The sequence below is a fragment of the Zonotrichia leucophrys genome, chromosome 3 (assembly GCF_028769735.1).
Source record: "Zonotrichia leucophrys gambelii isolate GWCS_2022_RI chromosome 3, RI_Zleu_2.0, whole genome shotgun sequence".
NCBI classification, from domain to species: domain Eukaryota; kingdom Metazoa; phylum Chordata; class Aves; order Passeriformes; family Passerellidae; genus Zonotrichia; species Zonotrichia leucophrys.
In genome coordinates this window covers 78572732-78593858 of record NC_088172.1, presented here as the reverse complement: position 1 = coordinate 78593858, position 21127 = coordinate 78572732, and the positions used below count along the sequence as shown (strand labels likewise).

The following is a 21127-nucleotide window of genomic DNA, read 5'->3' as shown; positions in this document are numbered from 1 at the left end:
TTTGGGTGTTTAGAGGCACTGAAATGCTCAGTCATCAAGCAAGAAAAGATCTAAAAACACTGCTGGGATTGATTGAAGCAATAGTGACATCCTCAACCACCAGCTGAAGAAACAAAAGTAGAAAAGTAATCACAAGAGGAACAAAAAACTTAAGGAGTTTATAGAGCCTAGCTCCACTTCAGTCAATCCCATACACAGGCATCCCCACAAACAGCTGATTTCTGCCCCAACCCATTCTCAAATAATTTTGTGAGGGAAAGCCTCTGCAGAGACAATATAAAACACAAACCTGAAGATGAAGGGGTTTCAGGGAACGTTGCCTGCTCACATGAAAACTGCAAGCTTCTTAGAGCCTTAGACATAAAGAAATAAATATGGTTGATTGCTTAGATCTAACAAGGAAATTTGTTGAATGAGGGGTCCTACAGGCTCCATTCTCACACTAACCAAGATTTTACTCATGTAAACAACTTTAAAGAAAAATTACCCCTCTGTTAGAAATACATGGGAACACAGATCTGGACAGCTGCATTTTCAGTTAACTCTTCTACAACTTTACACTTTGTGCTCAGATTTCTTACTGGCTGCCACAGCACTGGGCTTGAGCAAACAATGAAATGTGCTGAACACATCCTGCCACATCCATTGCTGCAGTGACTGCTTAATCTGAAAGAGGTCATACAGACAGCTACTGCAGGCATCTGTGTGCCAAGGGGCATGCAATTGAAGGGGCACCTAATTGACACAACAAAACACCTCCAATACACAACAAGAAAGGCAGAATGAACCAATTCTGGCTCCTTAACAACACCTGGCCAGGTGATCAGAGAAGGCAAGGATGTGAGTGATGTTATTCACTCAGCACGAGAGACAGCTCAGTACCAGCAGGAACATTGTTTAATGCCATCCTATATCCTTATGGCAGGCACAGCCCAACATCAAGGGCTTTAAAGGGACATGAAAGGCAATCCTTGCCTCCCCAGGTGACTTGACAAGGGCTTCCCTCGTCACAATGACTATCCCTAATACTCAAGGGTGAAATCTATATAGTGACAAGGGCCACCAAGATACCCACACACTCCCTAGTGCCCAGCTGGAGGACTCTAATGGTGCAGACACTTTGCACTGTTATAAAGCAAATAAAAGTTTAATTCCATGTTTCTAAAAGAGCAACAGAGCATCTAGGAACAAGTGCTAACCACAAACGACCTACCTACAGGATATGCAACCTAATAACAAACATTGCTCGGAGAAAACCTCATTTCCTGATTGTGTTCTGTAATCTTGCAGCTGCACTATCACATTGCTGACTCACTGGCTTTGCATTTCTTCTTTGCAGAAGCAGTTTACAGCAACAAGCTGTATTCTTTCTTCTTCTGCCTGCCTCAAAGGAAGCAACAGCTTGACAGGTAATAATAGGTATTGAAAACAGAAAAAAAAAGAAAGTTGTACTCATACTTTACCTCTAGCTTCTCATATTCTTCCTGATCATCTGCATTACCTTTAAAACATTAAAGAAATGGTTATGCTATTTTTTTTTTACCTTAGGGAAACAAAGTTTCACAAGACTTAATATACCCAAAAGCACAAAATCTGGAGAGAAGGCACCTTTCTCATCTGCCCTACTTTCCAAAGATGAGCCTCATCCCAACAACCAGACATACTTTCTTTGATTTTGTATACTTTTAGCTATTGTAAGCAGGTGAGATCTCTTGAAATTAGTGGAGTGTGATGAATTTATAGCAACAGGTGTTGAACTGCTTGTGGAATGCCTCAAACAATCCCATCCTCCACAGGCCTTCCCTACCTGTTTTCCTCTTCAGCACATTTCATACACTGCCGTGGTTTCATTCTGTCCAAATTTAGAGTAGTTTGAACATGTACAAGGTGAAACTCCTTAGAAAGGAGCAATTCAAATTAATCTACATCTTCCATAGTCAGGGAGCAGCACAACAATGTTGTGAGTTTGCCACAATGATACAGAAACAGCTGCAATTTCTTCTCTTAGTGGAGTGTTGGCAGACAAAATAGCCTGTGGAGCCAGGAGTCAGGCCTGTAGATGTTTCAGTAAACATTATTCTCTTTCCTTGAGCATACACTTGGATTTATGCAAATAGAATTTGGTTTATTCTAAAATTTCCACAAAGATAGCCACAAAGCCTAGATCAGCTGAACTTCAAAGCACGCTCTCAGCTGTTCTTGCTTGCCCCACTGAAGCCATCAGCATCCAGCAAGTCCTACACAGAATTAGCTCCTGTCCTTTAATAGTCAGGAGCTATTTTTGGAATATTTAGCCCTGCTGAGTACTTCTGGCTTGTACACCTTTCTTTCCCTGTCAATGACAGCTCAGGTCTCTCAGGGAGAGCTGAGCCAGCTCAGTCCAGCAGGTGAGACATCCTCAGGTGTAGGGCAGCCAGTGGTGCTCAGGCCTGAGCTCAGCATGAGCTATTTGCAAATTTATATTGTTTTTACACTACTTTGTAGAAGGTTGAGAGAGTTTCCTGACTGTTGTATGACATATTTTTAACATTTCTGCCTGTTCAGTCTGTGGGTTTTGATGATGCTTTACTCAGAGCAATAACCAGAACTCCAACTCTGTTTGGGATACTGGAGGCAAAAGCAATTCAACTTGTCTGCATCACACAAATCTACTGCAGGAACTCAGTATCTGAGAATTTTAACACTAATTTCAACTACATGTGAGAATAGTTCCTTAGGTTATATTGAGAGAGAAAGAGGATCCAGTCCCAGTTTCCAGAACTCAGGGAGTTGGAGGAACAGTTGTAGAACAAAACCCCATACCTAGTCAGGGATTTTGCCTCAGACAATATCCAAATGCAGATGCTTAGGCAAAGAATAAGGAAAATACAGTTATATTTCCATTTTCTTGTGCTCCCCGAGCAAGCAATTACTTAATGTTGATGAACTCCCTGACATCTTTCTTCCACCGATTTGCCTATTCATTTGTCTAATACTTTCACACTTTTGGCCTCCCCCAAGAACTCTGGCAAAAGATGCTTCATCACTCATTTACATGTTGGAATAAAGTACTTCTCATTTGTTAATAATCTGATTGTTTCCTTGTTGCTCTTGTAGTCATTCCCTTGCTTCTGCAAAATTTGCCATTTTGCATGCACCTGTATGTCTTTATCATATACCTATCCCTTCTTCTCCAGGCTGAAAAGTCAGTTTCTCTGATCTCATGTTAAATTTTTTTCCTAAGTCTGACCACTCTCCCCCTTTATCCCCCTCCTAGGTTTTACTACATCTTTTCTGAGATGAAAAATCCAGACCACTGTCAAGATGCAGGTGAACCACGGCTCTGTACACAGCAGCAGCAATGTGGTTTTTATGCTGTTCACTTGCTCACTGCTGAAATAATTTCTCCTGACTATCACTAGCACTGATGTCGTCAGACAGTTGTGTTCTGGGGTTGAGCACTATCTATTCAGAGTCCACCATAGCACACACATAGATAATGCATAAGGGGAAAACTTAGTGTAAATTTTCATTCTGAACATCCTGAACAGCTTTGCATCAGCAGATTAGAATCCACCCTTATCCAGATCACTTCTGAACACGTGCAGAGCCCACATCCCAACACAGATCAATATGAGCATTGCAGTTAATAAAATGGACATGTTCCTGTTTCTGCTTGGCTCACTCCCCTGGGTGGATATCATCTAATCCTGGCAGTTCTTTTACTATTTGTCATCAGTTTGTTCAAGGATTTGGTCATTACTCCTCTTGTCCCCTGTGCTGAAAGGCTTGGAGGGCAAGGCCTTTTTTAAGCTGTTATGCAAGGACACCAAAGACAAAAAAGAATTTGTCAGGCTTCAGCTTTCTTTTATGCATCAGTCAGTCCTACAGACTCTGTGTTTCAGAAGAATTTGGGAAATTATTTATTGGTTTGCATTCCTTTAAAAATGATTCATTGTTTCTCTTCAGATTAATTTTTGTCTTAGCTGATTACATTTTAACCTCTTCAGTTTTTTTAGTTTGTTTTGGATTTACACTTTCCATAGGATGACTTCTTAAACTCCTGCTACTCCCAGTATTACAGTTACTCCCTTGCTATACCATTGAATAAGTCTAACTTGTATTTTCAATTTTCTTGACATAAAAAAGGAAGTATTTTTCAGACAAGTCTCCCACAATTTGGTAGAAAGATTCTAACTCCTTTCTCCCTTACTCTTACAGTTAATATGTTTCAACAAACAATTCTTATAGGCTGCTATCAATCAACAACTTTTTTCCTAGATAAAGTTTTCAGAGGAACTGCAGCCACCCTGCATATTTTTCACACAATTAAAAAGCTCAGATGTTACAATTTATTCTGATTACTTCAGGAACCAAAACCTCCTAACAGTTTATTATTTATCAGAGCACCTTATAATCCTCTGAAGATAGTGATCATCACAGTCTACTGCTAGTTATCTTTATTTTCTTACAGGCAGTCACCTGAAGTCCAAAGCCAATAAAGCCAAAGCATACACAGCATTTTCAGTCTTGAGCACTACAAAACCATCACTGGCACCAAACATGGGCTTCAGAGACCCAGTATAGGGAATAAGGGCTCCCCCCTACCATGAGTATTACAGAAATCTGAACAATGCCTGGAATGCCAGGATGCTGACTACTCTTTCACTTCATCTTCTATCACTGAAAAGAAGATGATCATAGCTATGAATTCAGAGAAAGACTCTGTTCCTTGCTTGAATTTCTGCACCATTTTGGCACAGATCTCACTGCTAGTTTAACTGTTTGGGGAGGTTTCTCTCACCAGAATGCTTCAGTGCCTAAGACACAGTCTATCACCAGAACAGTGCAAACCAATGAACACATCTTCATCAAAAAAATGATCAAACATACCCAAAACTGCATTTAAGATCACAGTTTTACTCACAGATTTTCTTCATACTGCTTCTAAAACTCCTGCTATACACCCACCTTGCAAAAACTAAAAATAGAGGTTCCCAAATACTGTGCAATGCAAATTTTCAAAGGGCCTTCCAAAACTTACCTTCTGAGGAGAGCAACCAAAGGAACAGCACACCTAACAATAGCTTCATGGTAACCACCTCTATCAATGATAATCCTGGAGTGCTCTGTGTTAGATGTTAAGGTTGAAAAGAAAGAAATGCTCTTCCTTTTTCTCCTTTATACCTTAAAAGCTGATAACTCAGCAGCCATAAAACTTATTAGCTTCTACCTTTGGAAAGCAAAGTGACGATGATATCTCATTTCATTGCCCATCCAAGGGTCAAAGAAGGGGACAGCTCCTCTCACTTGGTTCAGACAGAGCTGGCCATTTTTCAGGAAAATTCTCAGCAAATCTAAGGACCAAGATCACATGAGTCAGCTTCCAGCAGGGTCAAGGCCCTTTCAGGCAATACATAACATATTAGTTTGGTATAGCCTGCCTCTGCCAGGAAGGGAAGGAGCTTCTGCTCCTCAGGTGACAAGGACAACTGAACCCTATACAGCACCCACACCCACCCAAAGAGGAAGGTTGTGCTCTTCCTTTTGTCTCCTTCCCTACCTGTGCTTTCTTGCCTTCAGCCAGACTCATGCTGGGCCTGTTTCTCTTCCCTAGTTCCTCTTCTGGCAGATTCTCCTTCACTGGGCTGTGCCTCAGCAGTGTTTGCCATGACAGAGCAGTGCCAGACAAGCAGGATCAGTAACTCTGCCCTCACACTGCACAGGTCTCCAAGCCCCTTGCTGTGACACTGTCACAGTAGCAGTCACTTCAGCAGAGTCAGAGTGCAGAAATGCCAGCTAGGCTGTGATACAACAAACACTCCCCAGTGAGATGACCACTGTGCCTCAACTACAGCACCAGGTAAGACCTCTGAAGGGCAGCCTGCTGGCCTCACACATAACACCAGAGTGACCTCTGGCCTCTTCTCAGCCCACAGACACCCAGAGACAGCTCCTACATGAATAATGGGAGTCTGCTTAAGTAAAGAGCTTTAAATGCTTAAATAAGCCACTAGCACACCCAACTCAGGCAGTCTAACATCCTTCAAAGGGGTTTTTGTTTATTCTGGCTTTCTGTTGTTTCATGATAAAAATTTGTTATTCTTTGAAGGAACATGCTGGAGGTAGACCTTGTGCTCATTTCTTTTCAAAAACCAGGAATGCTATACTAATTCTGAACATGAACGCCTATTATTCAGAGCAACATGCAAGAAGGAATGTATGCAGACAGGGGAAAGCATTCCTCCACCCCCTGAATCTCCACCCTTAACTCAGCAAAAACATACCAGCACAAGGGGCTTCTCACCTCAGACATATCTGCATATTCAAGTCAGAGAGGGATGAGCTCATTCTGCTTGGGGGTCTCACACCTGAAACAGTGTGACACCCAAACTCCTGTAACCAGTAAGGTAATGAAAAGTTAAAGTTTTACTCACTGTCAGGGCACAACACCACAGCAGCAAGCCCTGCCTGGGCTGAACTGCAGCGGAAGTCCCAAGCAGCTGGTCAGAATGAGGGAGGCTCAGGTGAGGCTTCCCAGGATCATTATTACCTCTCAGCCAAGGTGTCATTGCACAGCCAGCATGGATGGGAGTTACCTTTGGTGGGTTTTGTCGTTACATCCAAGAGTCTGTGGCTGCTTCACTCCTCAAGGGAAAGCTCCCACTATCAAAAGTCTGAGAAACAGACTTCTTGAAGACCTGGAAGTGTTTAAAACCCAGAGAGCCTCTTCCTCATTGTACACCAAGAAAAATGTGAAAAGGAAGGTAGCAATAATTCATTCATTTGCCATAAACCACAGATCCAAGAGTAAGTTTAGCCTTTATACACTGACATGTTCCAGAAGCAAAACAGCATTAACTTCAAGGCTTGCAAATCTCTTGTAAACACTCCTTCCCACCACCAAAGGATCAAAATAGCTCCTAGACTGAATAACAAATAACAAGTGGCAGCAAGGATCAAAAAAAGTTTGCAAAAGGGAGAAGAGAGAATTTTCTATTAGATATAGAAGGTGTTAGAGACAAATTACGGCTTTTACACTACTGCAAGGACAAAGCTAGATGCAGCTACAGAAGGCAAGGAGAGTTCCAGACCATAAACCAACCCTCAGCTGATGGTTTTTAGGGAATTGCACCCATGTTTGATTGTCCAATGATCAACACAATCTTGTGTCTTCCCTAAAGTGCCTGCTGCTGCTCAGGTGGGACAAGGAGCAGGCTAGGCCTGGTAGTTAACCCTGCCTGAATTGTGTGAGTCTTCTTGCTGCTTGCCCTGGATGGAGAGAGCTCACAACTGAACTGGCACAGAAGAGTTTTGAGTAAGATTTGGTGGTGAAAAGCAGAAGTTTTGTGCCCTGGCATGTTCTCAAGCAAAGAACCTGTTTCACAGGTCTACACCCAACCTTTTGTGGTGCAAAACACCACCAAAAAAAAAATAAAATAATCAAGCCCCACTTACAGTTTTAAAGCCAGCAACACCCAAACAGATACTCAAACACAGGTGCTAAAGCATATTAGCCAAACTCTTTGGTTCATTGCTACATTTTTAGGTGGCTTATAATGTACCTAAAGGATCCTGGTATGGGAGCCACAGCTGGGAAAGCCATGGGATTTTTTTTGGCTTGTCTTTAAGCTTTTCCTTACCTCCTCTGTTAAACAGATCTTTTTCTGGCATTTCTTTTATTCATACGGAGTACCAAAACCCAACAACTCTTTCAACCTATCTATAGGTCCTCACCTATAAGACCGCTGTTTTAAAACACAAATAATGAAAGTATGGCTGCACATTAAAAGAAGAAAAACCCCAACAATAAAAACAAACAGACAAAAAACTCCATAACACTTGAGCACTCATAATTAAACCCAAGATGTTTGTACTTGTACTGAGTAAGTTAGGGAGGTATCTTACTCAACTGCTAATAAGCAAAGGTCATATATCAGTGGATAATATTCTTGCATCCACAAAACTATCACATTACACTGGCATAACAGAGGACGCCTTGTGGAAGTACACAGCGGACTGAGTTTCCATTTCATTTGAAGATAGAGCCCGTTTGCAACCTGTCACAGTTTCAGCTAATACTACTTCCTTGACATGGCATTAGATCTTGAATTTTGTATTTAGGAAGCATATCCCTGAATTATTTGATCTATGAGGCACCCATCTGTGATGGGTAGGACATGACAGTGCTTACAAAAACATTAGGAATAAATCATATACAAAAGCAAGACATGTCATGTGTCCTTGTGATGTTGTGCCGTTGCCTCCTCCTGCTGTGATTCACACTGCTGGTAAATTTAGTGCATACTCTGGAGCTAAAGAGAAGATCTTCCTCCTCAGGGAAGTTCAGACATGCAGCAGAGGGTGAGGAGATCAAGTGAGGCCAGGGGCAGGCAGGGACATGAATCATCGGGCAGCAGCTCGGCGGCAGCAGGCGGGAGAGCTGCACAGCCCGAAGGAGGCTGCTACCACCTGCTGGAGGGAGCGCAAATCCCCCAAGGAACGAGGAACGCAAACGTGAATGCGGAACTGGAGAGCGCTGATCTGCAGACGGCCAGATTACTGACAGCGGGCAAAAGGCTTTGTAATGCACTCCTCTAAAAAACTCAGGCTTTTAGAGTCGCAAGTGAGAAGAATATAAATTATTTCTGAAATGGCTTTAGAAAAGAAATCTTGGGGAAAAAAGAAAAAATGCAAACCCAAGGTCTCAAATACACTTCCCTATATTTTTCTAAGCTCAGTGCATGGTTGGACTCTGACTTTTATAGTTAGGATCTGCATAGCTGCTGTAAAAACCTGAGCTGTAGCAGTAAGTACATAAATAAGCAAAGTCACCACTGCAATTACACCCATTTTTGGATGAGCTATGAAGCAGTGCTCTCCAGCAAGCACCTACCAGCAGCTGAAGGCAGACACATCACAACAAAAACTCTGATCCAATGTTAATAATTGAATGAAACTTGAAATGTCTTCCTTGTGCCTTAAGCAGGGCACAACCTCCCACACAGATTGTTTGATTGCTTGCTGAGGGCACAAGCCCTTTAGCCACTCGTGTGTGGCTGGCACCAAAGTACAGCCAGCCTAAAGTCCATCTCCACAGACTGCCCTGTGCTGCTCAGGCTGGTGGTGTCCAGCCTGCCTTTGCAGCTTCTGTATCTGCCACAGGTCCCTCAATCCCCACTGCCTGTCCCAAAAACACGGCGTGCCCTCTGCAGCAAAAGCTGGAGCTGCTCCTCACTGCCTATTCTAGCAGCTGCTGGGCCTTTGATACAGGCGAGCTGCAGATCATGCCACAGGCTGAAATCCTCCCAGCTCCTTGGGGCAGGAGCCCCTGAAGCCTGATTATAGCTGCAAGGCATATAAGAGGACTCTGAGCAGCCAGAGGACAGCAGAAGCCAAGATTTAAAGATCCTCTGCTAAAGAGTCTTTTTACTGACTTTACTGTGTTGTGAGGATTCGCTTCAGTCTGTAAGCAGCAAGAAGCTGGGGACCAGATACTTCCTGTGGCCTCCTCAGTTGGCCCCTTGGTTATCAAATCAGGAGATAAAGCTCATTTCTGGGGAGCCCTGTTTACAGCCACTGACTTTAGAGGGTTCACCAGAGCTGCCACAACCTTGAGAAAGGAGTGCTGGCAGGAAGGCAGATAGAAAAGGGAAGCAGTCTGCCTGCCTCTGATAGACAGTGTGCTCCCTTCCTGTGTCTCTGGGTGAGTTTGTTGCTGCTCACATGCAAAGTACCTCATTCTCAAACATTTGCCTGGAAATCAGGCACCTAAATAAACACCACTGTGAGTTGAAGGAATATCTCAAAGTGCTGTGTTTCTCTGTAAAATAAAAACATGAGTATTCCCTTCCTCCTGTTCTTTTCCATTAAGCTATAAAATTCCCAAAGCAGTGCCAGCTTTTGGCTGTTTGTATTCACGCCACAAAGGGGCTCTGTTGTCAGCCAGAGCTGTAATTGCAGCAGCCAGTGTGGGAAGCTCCTGACTCTCCTGTGCTCTCTGAAGCTCTTCCCACATGAAGGTGCAACATATAAATTCTGTGGGGTCAGCCTGTCTGGGTGCCACAGTGTCCCAGACCTGCCAGTCCACCTATGCACATCCTAAAAATCCTCTGTTTACCTGACTTCCCTGCAGAAGTTAGCTTCTCAGCCTGTCTTTATGCATCAAAAAATGTATTCCTTTGACCTCAGTGAGCCAGCCCCAGATGTGCTATATTCCTTTTGCATCATTAATACTTGTGCTGCTCTTAAAAAAGGAAAAAGAGAAGACTGTCAAGGATTAGTATAGCAATTGAAACGGGGAGAGGAGGTAAGGCTGCTTTTCCCCATATGGGATAAGACTGTTTGACTTTTCTGGCTGCATTTGCACCAAACTCTTAGAGAATTTTACACTCCACAGCCCTCAGGGTTGTCCAGTTTTTGTCCATTAGCAGCAGAAGCTCCTGGAGCAGGACCATGTGGCTTGGTGTGCTCACTTCATGTACTTCACACAAAACAAATTGTGCCAAACACATCCTCCCATCATAGTGCTCACCATCTATGCAATGCTCTGATCTGCTCTCTCCTGTTTTGTGGCCAAAAGGGCCAAACATTGGCTATCCAGGTGCTCTGTGTCTTTCTTTCACCTGATGAGTGCAGCTGCATTGAGGCAAGCATGTGAGTAACAGAGTCAGTGCTTAGAGAAGTGGGCTGAAAGGCCTTTGGACACAGACACACTTCTTTTACTAAGGGACTGCGCAAGGCCAAGCAGCTTACACTTCTGCAAGTGTGAACAGGTGCTTACAGAAACTAAATTTTCCTTTTGTGAGGCAAAGAAATCACAGGAGAACAGCAAGCAAACACCATCAAGTCAGTCTTAAACCCAAAGTCACACAGAGTTCAGCACTCCAGAAAGGGAAGCAAGTAAATGGGCATAAAACAAATAGGAGGGGTGAGCATACAGAAACTACGGGATCCAGACTGGACTAGAAATATTTACAGTGCAAGGCAGAAACGAGCATCAGTGCTCTGGCTAGAGCACACGGCCAGCTGGCCTGGGTGACAAACTGCGTGAGGAGGGTCACGCCTGCTTTTGCCAGCTGTAGACTCTCGCAGTTGCCACCAGAGGACAGCAAATTCCCACATTTCCACTCCTGAACACAACAAGTATCCTGACCCTTCGGCTGACAGTGGGGAGGAGCTGTACCTCCAGTTCTTAGGATGAGAAGTCCAGGCCAGAGGATTCTTGATGTGACCTGCATTTGTCCGGGTATACCACCACATCCCCTCTTACAGTCAGAAACCAATTCCCAAGCTTGCATGTTTTCAGTGACTGCATGCTTTGAAGACCAGAAATAATACAGAAAATAACAGTGATTCAAACCAACACTAGATGATTGGAGACCAAAAGCCACTGCCAGCTGAACAGATGCTCTTATCCCATATTTTCATTGAAGGAGTCTTCCAAAATTCACAGCTCTGCCAGGCTTCACCCTGACATTTCAGCAGAATATTGCAAGAATGCCATCAAGTGCTAGAGGCCTTTGTTTTTAAGATGGAAAGGCTGGGCTCTGGAACCAGCTATAGGTGCAGGCATGGGCCTGTCCATAGGATTTTCTGAACAATTTATGTGCACGTTATTGTTTCAAGTGATCTCAATAAATTGCAAAAGCTGCTCAGAATCAACTGGATAAAATTCAATAAAAACACAGCAAAGTACTACGATTGGGAAGGAGAAATTAAGTGCACAAATGGATGACTTGGAATAATTGGTTAAGCAGCAGTACTACACAAAAGGATCTGGAGGCATTAGAGTGGATCATATAATGAGTCAACAGTACACTGCAGTTGCAACAAAAAACATTTCTTTTGGGATATATTAATGGAGTGTCATAAGTATGCCACAGAAAGTCATGATTCTGTTTTACTCCAAAACAGTGCTCACTAATGCTAAGCTTTGTGCCAAATTTGGGACACTAGCAGTTTGAGAAAGATGAAGTTAGAATGGACCAGCCAGCCCAACAGAAAGCGTAAGAAACCTTAAGGAAAGCTGGGTGGACTGGGGGAGAAAGAGTGAGGATGGCTGCTCTGATCACTGTTCTAGCCAGCAGAAATTACCATGCATGTTTTCCCTGGCAGCCCAGAAGAAAGATGGGCAGAGGGGTCCCAGAGCAGTGTGGAATGAAGTCAGACACCAAACCTGGGACTAGTTTGGGTTTCATCCCAACAGGCATCTCTGTTTTTCTTACATAAGAGGGAAGGTATGCAGGTGGGGGGTGGGAGGGGTCACGAGTTTTGATGTGACTGTCAGTGACAACCTGGAAACTTGCTTTCAGGTGAGGAATGGTCCTTTTAACACAACAAACCGGCACACCCACGAGTGCATACACAGACCACACCTACAGGAGCCTGCTTCCACAGGGTTGTTTGTACTGCAAGCAAAGGAGAAAATAAAGATTGGAGACAGAGCTTGCTTTTTGCCCATTCCTCCCCCCTTGAGGTCAACCTGTGCCTATGAATAGTATAGCAAGGCTGTTCACATATTGCTGCTTTCTCTGGCTCCTGGGGACCTTCGAGGTCCTGCTAATATCACTGCTGTAAGATTCCCAGCCCTTACACCTGGTTTCCACCAAGCACCTAAATAAATTTGGGCATGTCCCCATTCAGAAAAGCTTTAAGCTTATGCCTACATTTAAGCACAAGCTTCAGAGCGTGGGTTCCATGGCTTCTGCAAATAAGGCCTTATCTTAAAAAAAAATAGATAAAGCAACTTTTCATTTAGCTAAGCTCAAATGCTTCCCTCCTTGAATCTACCTCCTCTCTGACACTGAAAGAGATGCCTTGCATAAGAAGACTCCCTTGCTTCCTCTCTGCTGTAATTCACCAGCTCTTCCCTGCTCCAGGGCACGTACCTCTAGGGACAGATGAAATCTGTTCCTGTTTGTTACTGTGCAAAGCTAGATCCCAACAACAGTGATAAAGGCCCTTACACATCCTAGCTTGCTTTCTGATACTTCCCTTTTCTCTGGAATTCATACTCCTCACCCGCCCTTGTCCCTTCCCCCTTCGCTGTTTGCTCATACTTCTGGAAAGATGACTGAGGGCTAACCAGTGAGTAAGACACTGCTGCACGTCATCGCCTGTCTGCTGCAAGAAGGGGTGAACAAGTTCGTTTGTCCACAGGTTAAAGTGAGGTTGCCATCCTAACAAGGAGCATGTAATTGGGAGACCAAGCAGTGGGAAACCTGCCCTCTCTTCTCTCTCGTCTGGAGCTTTTAATTTCTCTTGTTTTCTTCATTGCGTACAGCACTTTATGCCTGCACAGCATCTTTCAAGTGAGGATCTCAAAGGGCTTCACAGACCTTAATTAAACCTCATAAATCCCTAATTGATAGATGAAAATTCTGAGTCACAAAAAGGTGAAGTGATGTGCTCATGATGAAACAGTGAGTCAGTTGCAGAGCTTGGAGCAGGGCTATGGCGATCCCATTTCAGTACTCAGCATCTTCCTCGCTTGCCAGACTTCACGGAAGCCTTGGAGAGTGAGTTCAGCAGCTGCCTGATGCAGCGCCCAGTGGCCATTCAGCCACTGGTGGGGAACAGCCATCAATGGCATTAGGTGCTGTGGCACCAGACTGGGTGGAGGCTGGGTTGCAGGAGTACTGCATTATCTGGGAACAGCCCCAACCACCCCACTCCCCACGCACTGTGACCCTGAAGCCAGCCTGAACACAGGGCTCAGTTAGGGGCTATTTCCAAATCCCAAGGGGGCGGCCACCAGTCCCTTCAGGCTCCCCATATGGTGGCCTGGCAGGGGAAGGGCCCTCATGCCCTGATACATACCTGTGGAAGCAATGCTATTATCCCTGCCATGGACCCACAGGGACACAGTGCCGCCTGCACCCAGGGAGCCAGCCAGGCACCCAGCCAGCTCCTGGCTGTCAGCTGGCCTTGGGCAAGTCCCTTCTTTTCTCCTTTGTTCCCCTCCCAAGCCTTTGTTTCACATCCACAGCATGCAGGCCTGGCAGGGCCGGGGCCCTCCCGGCTGGGCGTTTGCACGGAGCGGCCCTGTCCGGGTCTGGCTGGGCTGGCAGGACAGCACAGCCCTGCCCGCCCATCCCTCCTCGGTGCCGGGGAGCCGGTCCCCCTTGGTGGACATGGTCCCAGTCTGCTTTCCAATTATAGCATTGCAGGGCTGCGACTGTGTTTAATTGTCTGCGTTTTATAAACACTAAACGGCCTTGGCTGACGCCCGAGTTAATGATCCCCTCCAGAAGCGACTTTGGCCGGCCGGCTCCCAGCTGGGCCCTCACCACGCCCACCAGAAAGGTTCAATTAAGAAAAGATGGGAGAGGATAAAAACACAGAAACACGACTTAAAAATGATGATGCACCTGAGGAAATGACACATCCCCCCCTCCTGTCTGCCAGCGAGATGTGATGCCGCTGCTGATTTGGGTTTTCCTGACGGCACCAAACAGCGGTGCCCTGTGCTCCTCAAACCCACCTGCCTGCTGCAGCCAGAGCCAGCTGCCCACACCTCAGCACCCCTTCTCAACCATCCCAGTCTGCCCACACCTCAGGGCCCTTCTAAACCATCTCAGTCTGCCCACACCTCAGCGCCCCTTCTCAACCATCCCAGTCTGCCCACACCTCAGCACTCCTTCTAAACCATCCCAGTCTGCCCACACCTCAGCGCCCCTTCTCAACCATCCCAGTGACCGCCTCGCTCAGGGGCTAACAACAGCAGAAGCCCTGTAGCAGGACAAACTGATCAGTTCACCTACCAAGTCAAAGCTACCTCTTTCCTCCAGGTTTTCCCCTCGCTTAATATTAGCAAAGGGAAAAAACCCAACACAACTCACCTCAAAAATGCAAACAGAATGAAAACCCCCAGAGTAAATAGCCAAGGCTTTTATGTTAATGCAAGAGTCATTGACAGCATCAAAACAAAGGGAAAATCTCTAGGTCAAATTTGCAAATGATGTAAATAAGCCTATTGAGTTTCAGCGAGGGGCTGAAACAGACTGCCATACACTATGTCTATAAGTGTATGTATATATAGGTATATGTGCTGCCCTCATTCCCCTCTGCTACTGCATCCCAACTCAATGGCAAAATGGACACTGGAAGGAGAGCAGATGACACTTCAGTAGGAGTCATATATATCACTGCTAAAGCTCAGCATTTCTATTTTAAAAAGAAAAGGAAAAAAAAAAAAAAACTATGAAAAACCCAAACAGGGCGAGTGCACAGCTGCAAGGCGGCTTGGGTAATTGTGCAATGCTGGGAACTCTTAGGTAGTTAATAATTATACTCAACCTTCGGTCTAGTTCCTAACAACACCCCTAGGCGTGTCGCTCTTACAGAATAAGGGCACACGCCCTGCTGTGTCTCCTTGCTTAACAGGAACACAAAGTACAGTAGTAGGAGGTGTTTCCTTGAACTCTGAACAATTGGACATTTAAGGATTAATTACTGTTAAGGAGCTTTGGACTGGCAAACACACTAACTCAGCTCTTGGCTGCGTCTCCCAGCCAAGTTCTCTCAGTCATCCTAATTAGACATTCTGATACCATCTTTAATTATATGATCTCACATGGTATTTTTTTTCTTTTTCTTCTTCTTTTTTTCTTCTTCTTTCCCTGAACCCCTGTCTCCTGCAGCACGCCGAGTGGGCAGAGCACAGAGGGGTGAGGAAGGCGCCGGGCTGGGAGTCGCTCCTCTGCAGTTCTCTTGGTGCAGCAGCAGCACCACGCACTGTTGGGACCCGAGGCGATCGGGACCCGAGCTCCCCACACTGCTGAAAACACCCCAGGTCTTTCACAAGAGGGAGGAAAGCACTGAGCCCTGCCGCAGCTCCCTCACTGCTGTGGGCAAGACGGGACGTATACTGTATTTGTCAGTATTGACTGCAGCCTGGCTGGAACAATCCTGTGCCGAGCGATATCCCGCACCAGCCGCAGCGAGTGCGTGTATGTAGATACACACATTTGCTCTCCTGTACACACCTTGATCTTATTGAAACAACAGGAGGAGCATATTGCACGTTGTTAATGTTTTTCACCTTTGTAAACATTGCATTGCTGGGGCGCTGCTCCTGCGCCCCAACACGCAGCGCCCAGTGGCGCTGTGGGCCTGGCACCCTCCCATCCTCCTCTGACCCAGGGCCTGCCAAAAGCTGCTGAAGCTGCTTCGCGTTCAAGCTGATCCTGTTGGACGGCAACAGCCCTCCTAGGAAGGGGTCTGGCTACCCAAGAGAGTCAGTCACCGACAGCACCTTTTTTCTGTGTGCTGTCATTCTGTGCCCATACTTCGGCAGCCCCCCCCACTCCTTCCCCAGATGCAACGAGGGAAGTTTAGGGCTGCGTGCTTTCCACTGAAACGCTGCTCTGCTGAGCTGGAAACTCGGTATACCCTGAGGTCAGCCGAGGTTCACTAAGCTGGGGAACTCCTTAAATGGTATCGTCTGAAAAGCTGTCGCCCTTTGTTTTCGCAAGCAGCACAGGGAGAGATGGGCGACCGTTTCCCAAATCCTGGACTCTCAGCCTTGTGTGAATGTGGGGGCAAAGAGGCAGCTGCCCCCTGCTTTTCCCTGCTCCCTGGAAATGGCTCCAGGATCCAGCCCAGCTCCTACCGGCCAGAAGAACTGGTTGGCCTCAGCCGGGAGGGTGCACAGCTCCCGTGCTCCCGGGGCTGGAGAGCCTGGCACACCTGGTCCTGGCACACCTGGTCCTGGCAGGGTCTCTGCCCTGCCCGTCCTGTGGGCTCGGGGCTAGCCTGTGCACATAAGCAACCACTGAGCGCTCCATGGCCTCTTCCAAACTCAGGGGGGAGGAAAGGAGGCCCTGACTGTCCCACAGGCAGGCAGCAGTACCCCACACAGGGAGGAGCCCTCTCCTCCCGGCTCCTAGGCGTTCCTTGCTGATTCAGAGTCAACATAATGGGGCTGAGATGGCGCCATTGATCCTGCTGGGCAGGCGGAGCCGCTATATGGTAGGGATTAGTAATGGCTTTCTTCCCCCATGGCACTGGGTCACAGGGTTTAGCCCTTTGTACAGCCCCACACAGAAACAGTCTGCCTCCCTCCCTGCCACCAGAAACGTGCCCGTGGAGCTGCCACTGCTCCTGGGGAACACAGAAATGGCAACAACTGCACAAAAAATTTAAGAGTTGTAGCCATGTGACAAAATAAAACCAGAATTGCAACCAGTCACCAGGGATGAGGGATAGACCTACCCTACTAAGGCAGCCAGCCATACTATCAGGAGGTTCTTCCTTCAGTCCTCTAGGACAGGCAGCCCTGTGCAATCAGGGATCTCCTCCAGCCAGGTGCACCTTGGAGGACCTCAAGTTGCCAAGACTTTCACTATACAGCTCCTACTCTGTGCCACCACAGGACAATCTTGCTCCTTGTAGCTGCTTGGGAACAGCCTGGCCACAGGTGCATACAGTTCTAGCAAACCCTTCACTCCACCAGGATAACAGGAGCAGGGGGAGGAGGATCATCACTCCAGGATGAGCAGCCATCCCAGCTGCAGGTGCTGACAGAAGAGGACACCCGAGGACAAGGGAAGCACCTGAAGCTGATGTTTTGAAGGCATCACTGTACTTTCCTATTCCCTCCCTTTTACCACAGGCAGTGTCACAGGCAGATCTTCATTTCCTCAGCTGCCAGGAGCAGAGAATGTAATTAGATACCAGTATGGCCTCAGAACACTGCTCAGAGCAGTGATTTAATCTCAGTCCTTGTGGCTCACAAACTCGGTGCTCAATCAGAGGCTACAAAAGGCAGCCAAGGTCTCCCATCACCCCCGTGACCTGCAGCAGCCAAGGAGGAGTGAAGGGTTGCAGCCTTTCAAGTCAGCATCAGCCTAGAACAAAGGCAGTGGCAACCAGTTCCTGAGGCGCGGGCTGCGGTGCTGCTCACTGCTGCTCCTGATGGGCTGCCCAAAGCTCTGGCCTTGAGGGGTCACAGCAGGGCTCTGCCCCACTAGACCACAGGGCTATCTTAGACCTGAAGGGCTCATGAGCTCACCTTTCCCCTAGATTATTCATGGGCCTCTGGCATGTGGGCCTTTAAAGCCCACAGGATGGTGTCTGTTGCCCTGCCCTCATTAACATGAAACAAAAGTTTCAAAACTAAATTAAGTACATTTCAGAGTTGTAATATGATATAAGCAACTCAAACAGGAATTAGTAAATTAGAGCACCCAGTGCTTGAGCTACCCAAAGGAAAGGAACTGACCTATTTCCTCCCTTTGCCCAAACTCAGCATCTTCTGCTGTGGTGGCTCACATCAGTGATCATCAGCAGGAGTGTGTCATCATTAGGAGCCACTGATGAATTTCCCTGAGTCTGGGAGCCCAACCAGGACTACAGAAAGGGGATGGGGGGCCAGAGGGAACTCCTTGCTTAGTAAAAGGATTGTGCCTGACCCGCGAGCTCACCTAGGATCATCACCTGTAGATTCTTATTTACCTTTCCAGGGAACTTGAAAAACTACTTTTGTCTGAGAGGCGAAAAACAGTGGGAGGCCTGCAAAAGGCAGATAGGCAACAGTTCCTGGCACTGCCTGTGGACTTGCAGAGAGTCATTTGTGGGATGCAGGATCTAGATCACAGCCATGTAAGGCCTGTCTCCCTCTCTTCCCCCACGCTAGTCTGTGGAATGGAGCATGCAAAATTAAAAAGGAAATCTGACACTCACACTGCAACAAGCTGAACAGTTTACATTCTTGTCTGCCATGATAGCCTCCTCCCAGCTTAGTCTTTATCTGTTTGACCTTGCACAGCCAGCATCAAAAGGCTGATATTTAGTACAGAGGAATTCTGGGGTTCCGATGAGATAGCACTGCAAGGGGGAAAGAAATATGCTCACAATATGCTCCTTCAGGACTATGTGGAATGAAAAGCAGAAACACAGAGTGGTTGAGGGTGGAAGGCATCACAAGAGAGTGTCCAGCCCACCCTTTTACTCAGGCAGGGTCAGTTAGAGCAGATTGCTGAGAGCCATGTCCAGTCTAGTTTTGAATGTCTCCAAGGATGGAGACTCCACAAACTTCCCTGGTCAACCTATGCCAGTGTTTGACCACTTTCACAGTGAAAAAGTTACTTTTGTGTCCTCTGTTAAAATTGTGACCATTGCCTCTCATCTTATCACTTGGTACTACTAGGAAGAGTATGATTGCATCTCCTTTGCTCCCTATCCCCATCAGGTATTGACACACTTTGGTAAGATCCTCCCTTAGCCTTTTCTCATAGCCAAATATTCCCAGCTGTCTTGCCCTCTCATCTCAGCCTTGTCCTGTCTTCACCAAGGAATATCTTCCCGAGGTGTACTGGATCTCACTACGCTGGAACACGTATGGAAACACTGGAACACAAACTTTCATTTAAACCTCAGCCCTGTGAGAGGGTGCCAGCAGCTTCCACCCATCCAATAATCCATCTGCACTGTTCATTGTCCTGACACTGGCCAGGCACTGCTGAATGGGGGCCTCACTAGTGCCATGTGAGACTGAGCAGAAAACACATGGTATGATGATATGAAATTTCAGGACATGGAGCCATCAGTAGAATAAGACCATATAGTGTAGTGCTCTGGTTTTCTTTTTTTTTAATGCATAATTTTTTCCACTTTGGGGTATCTGATGCAGTAACTATGTCACTGTTTTTCTCTGTCACATCCTTCCCACATGGCAGTGGAAACATCACTTCAAACCAGTATTCTGGATGCCCTCCTCCTTTCCCCTACACCCCCACTCCAGCTCTGCTTGCCATTAAGCTTTCTTCAGATTTAACATGTGCTTATTCTTTCCATTGGCTGCAGAATTTCTGCAGTGTTCCTGTAGCTGCTCCTCCAGGTTCTAGATAAAATTGTAAAATTGAAAAAAAGAAAAAAAAATCACCAAAAGCCTTCATCTGACAACTTGAGATCCTCTGGCATGATATATTCAGGCAACTCCTCTCACCTTTCTCTTGGCATAAAAGCTCTGTTCTAGGTGGGGTCTCCACTCCATGTAAGAAGACCAAGCTACCCACACATGCAGCTTGGACAGAGGAGACAGAGCTTTGGTCAAAAAGAAATATGACCAAAAGGAGAACTCCAGAGATGAGTCTCACATTCTGGGAAGGGGAAAGGCAAAAGAGAACAGGGAGCCTCTTTTCATTCTTGTATGCACTGAAAACATCATTGGGATGTATGCTGATCCTGATGGGAGAGTTTTTCATGCAGATGTCCCTCACAACCTTTCCTGCAAAAGCAATGGGTGATCTCTCTTCCAGTACAACTCTGCCTACCCTGTGGTAAGATACAGATCACTCCCTCTCATCACAGGGTTAGGGCATTGCAGGGCAGAAGGAGGATGAGCCTGTTTCAGAAGGAGGGGAAATTCCCTATGTAAAGTGATCTAAACCAAGATGAGGATGTTGGGAAAAACATAATTTCCATGTCAAGGTGGTAGAGTTTGACCTCCCACAGCTAGAAGACTGGTGGAAAAGAGTTTGCTGTGCTGTGCAATTTCAGCCTTCAAAAAACAAGTTAGAGTAACTGCTGTGGACATTCCACAACTAATGATGATCAAAGGCAGTCACAGCCAACCACTGCTGGGAGAAAATCAGGCTGAAGATTTGCAGTCAAGCAGCATTAGGCCTTTCTGAAGGGCACTGCCAGCAAACAGGAGCTTAGGGAGCAAGAACACATCCTCCTGTTAGTGTCTTTTTGGGAGGGGGCAGAGGAGGTAAACGCTGCCAAAGGAGCTGGTCTGACAGAGTGGAGGCTGGATGCCTCTGTGCAGCAGCGTAATGGGAAAGCCCTTGGAGAGGCAGGAGATCCTGGAAGCACTCCCGTTGGAGAAGGCTTGTGTGCAGTAGGAGATCAAATGGGGACTCCCCCATGCCCGAGGCCCAGTGCAGACAGACATTAAGAGATGATGCTCCTTTGGCATATTTGCTTGTAGTTGCCATGCCCCCACCCCCAGAATATCTGCTTTTTCCTTTAGCCATACCAGGACAAGTGTGTTTAGAAAAAGGTTCCCATCGACCCTCCCTTACCCCTATGTCATCCTTGACCCTGCAGAGAACCCTAAGGCTGGGTCCTGCTCTAAAGCTCAAACCCTCCTACACTGATTTCATGTCAGCTTTCCTACAGTATGGATTCCTGAGAGCTG

The 21127-nt window shown here is 46.4% G+C and overlaps 1 protein-coding gene across 1 annotated transcript in view; it reads right to left on the bottom strand.

The window, feature by feature from the left end:
• PLB1 (phospholipase B1) overlaps positions 1–7653 on the bottom strand; it is an 80974-nt gene extending 73321 nt beyond the window's left edge. The window contains exons 1-4 of the mRNA XM_064707187.1: positions 7623–7653; positions 6417–6482; positions 1464–1501; positions 290–353 (exon numbers count right to left, since the gene is read on the bottom strand). Coding sequence (XP_064563257.1) covers positions 290–353; positions 1464–1501; positions 6417–6482; positions 7623–7653 — 199 coding nt within the window. The remainder of the gene's footprint in view (positions 1–289; positions 354–1463; positions 1502–6416; positions 6483–7622) is intronic.
• Between the last annotated feature and the right edge of the window lie 13474 nt (positions 7654–21127).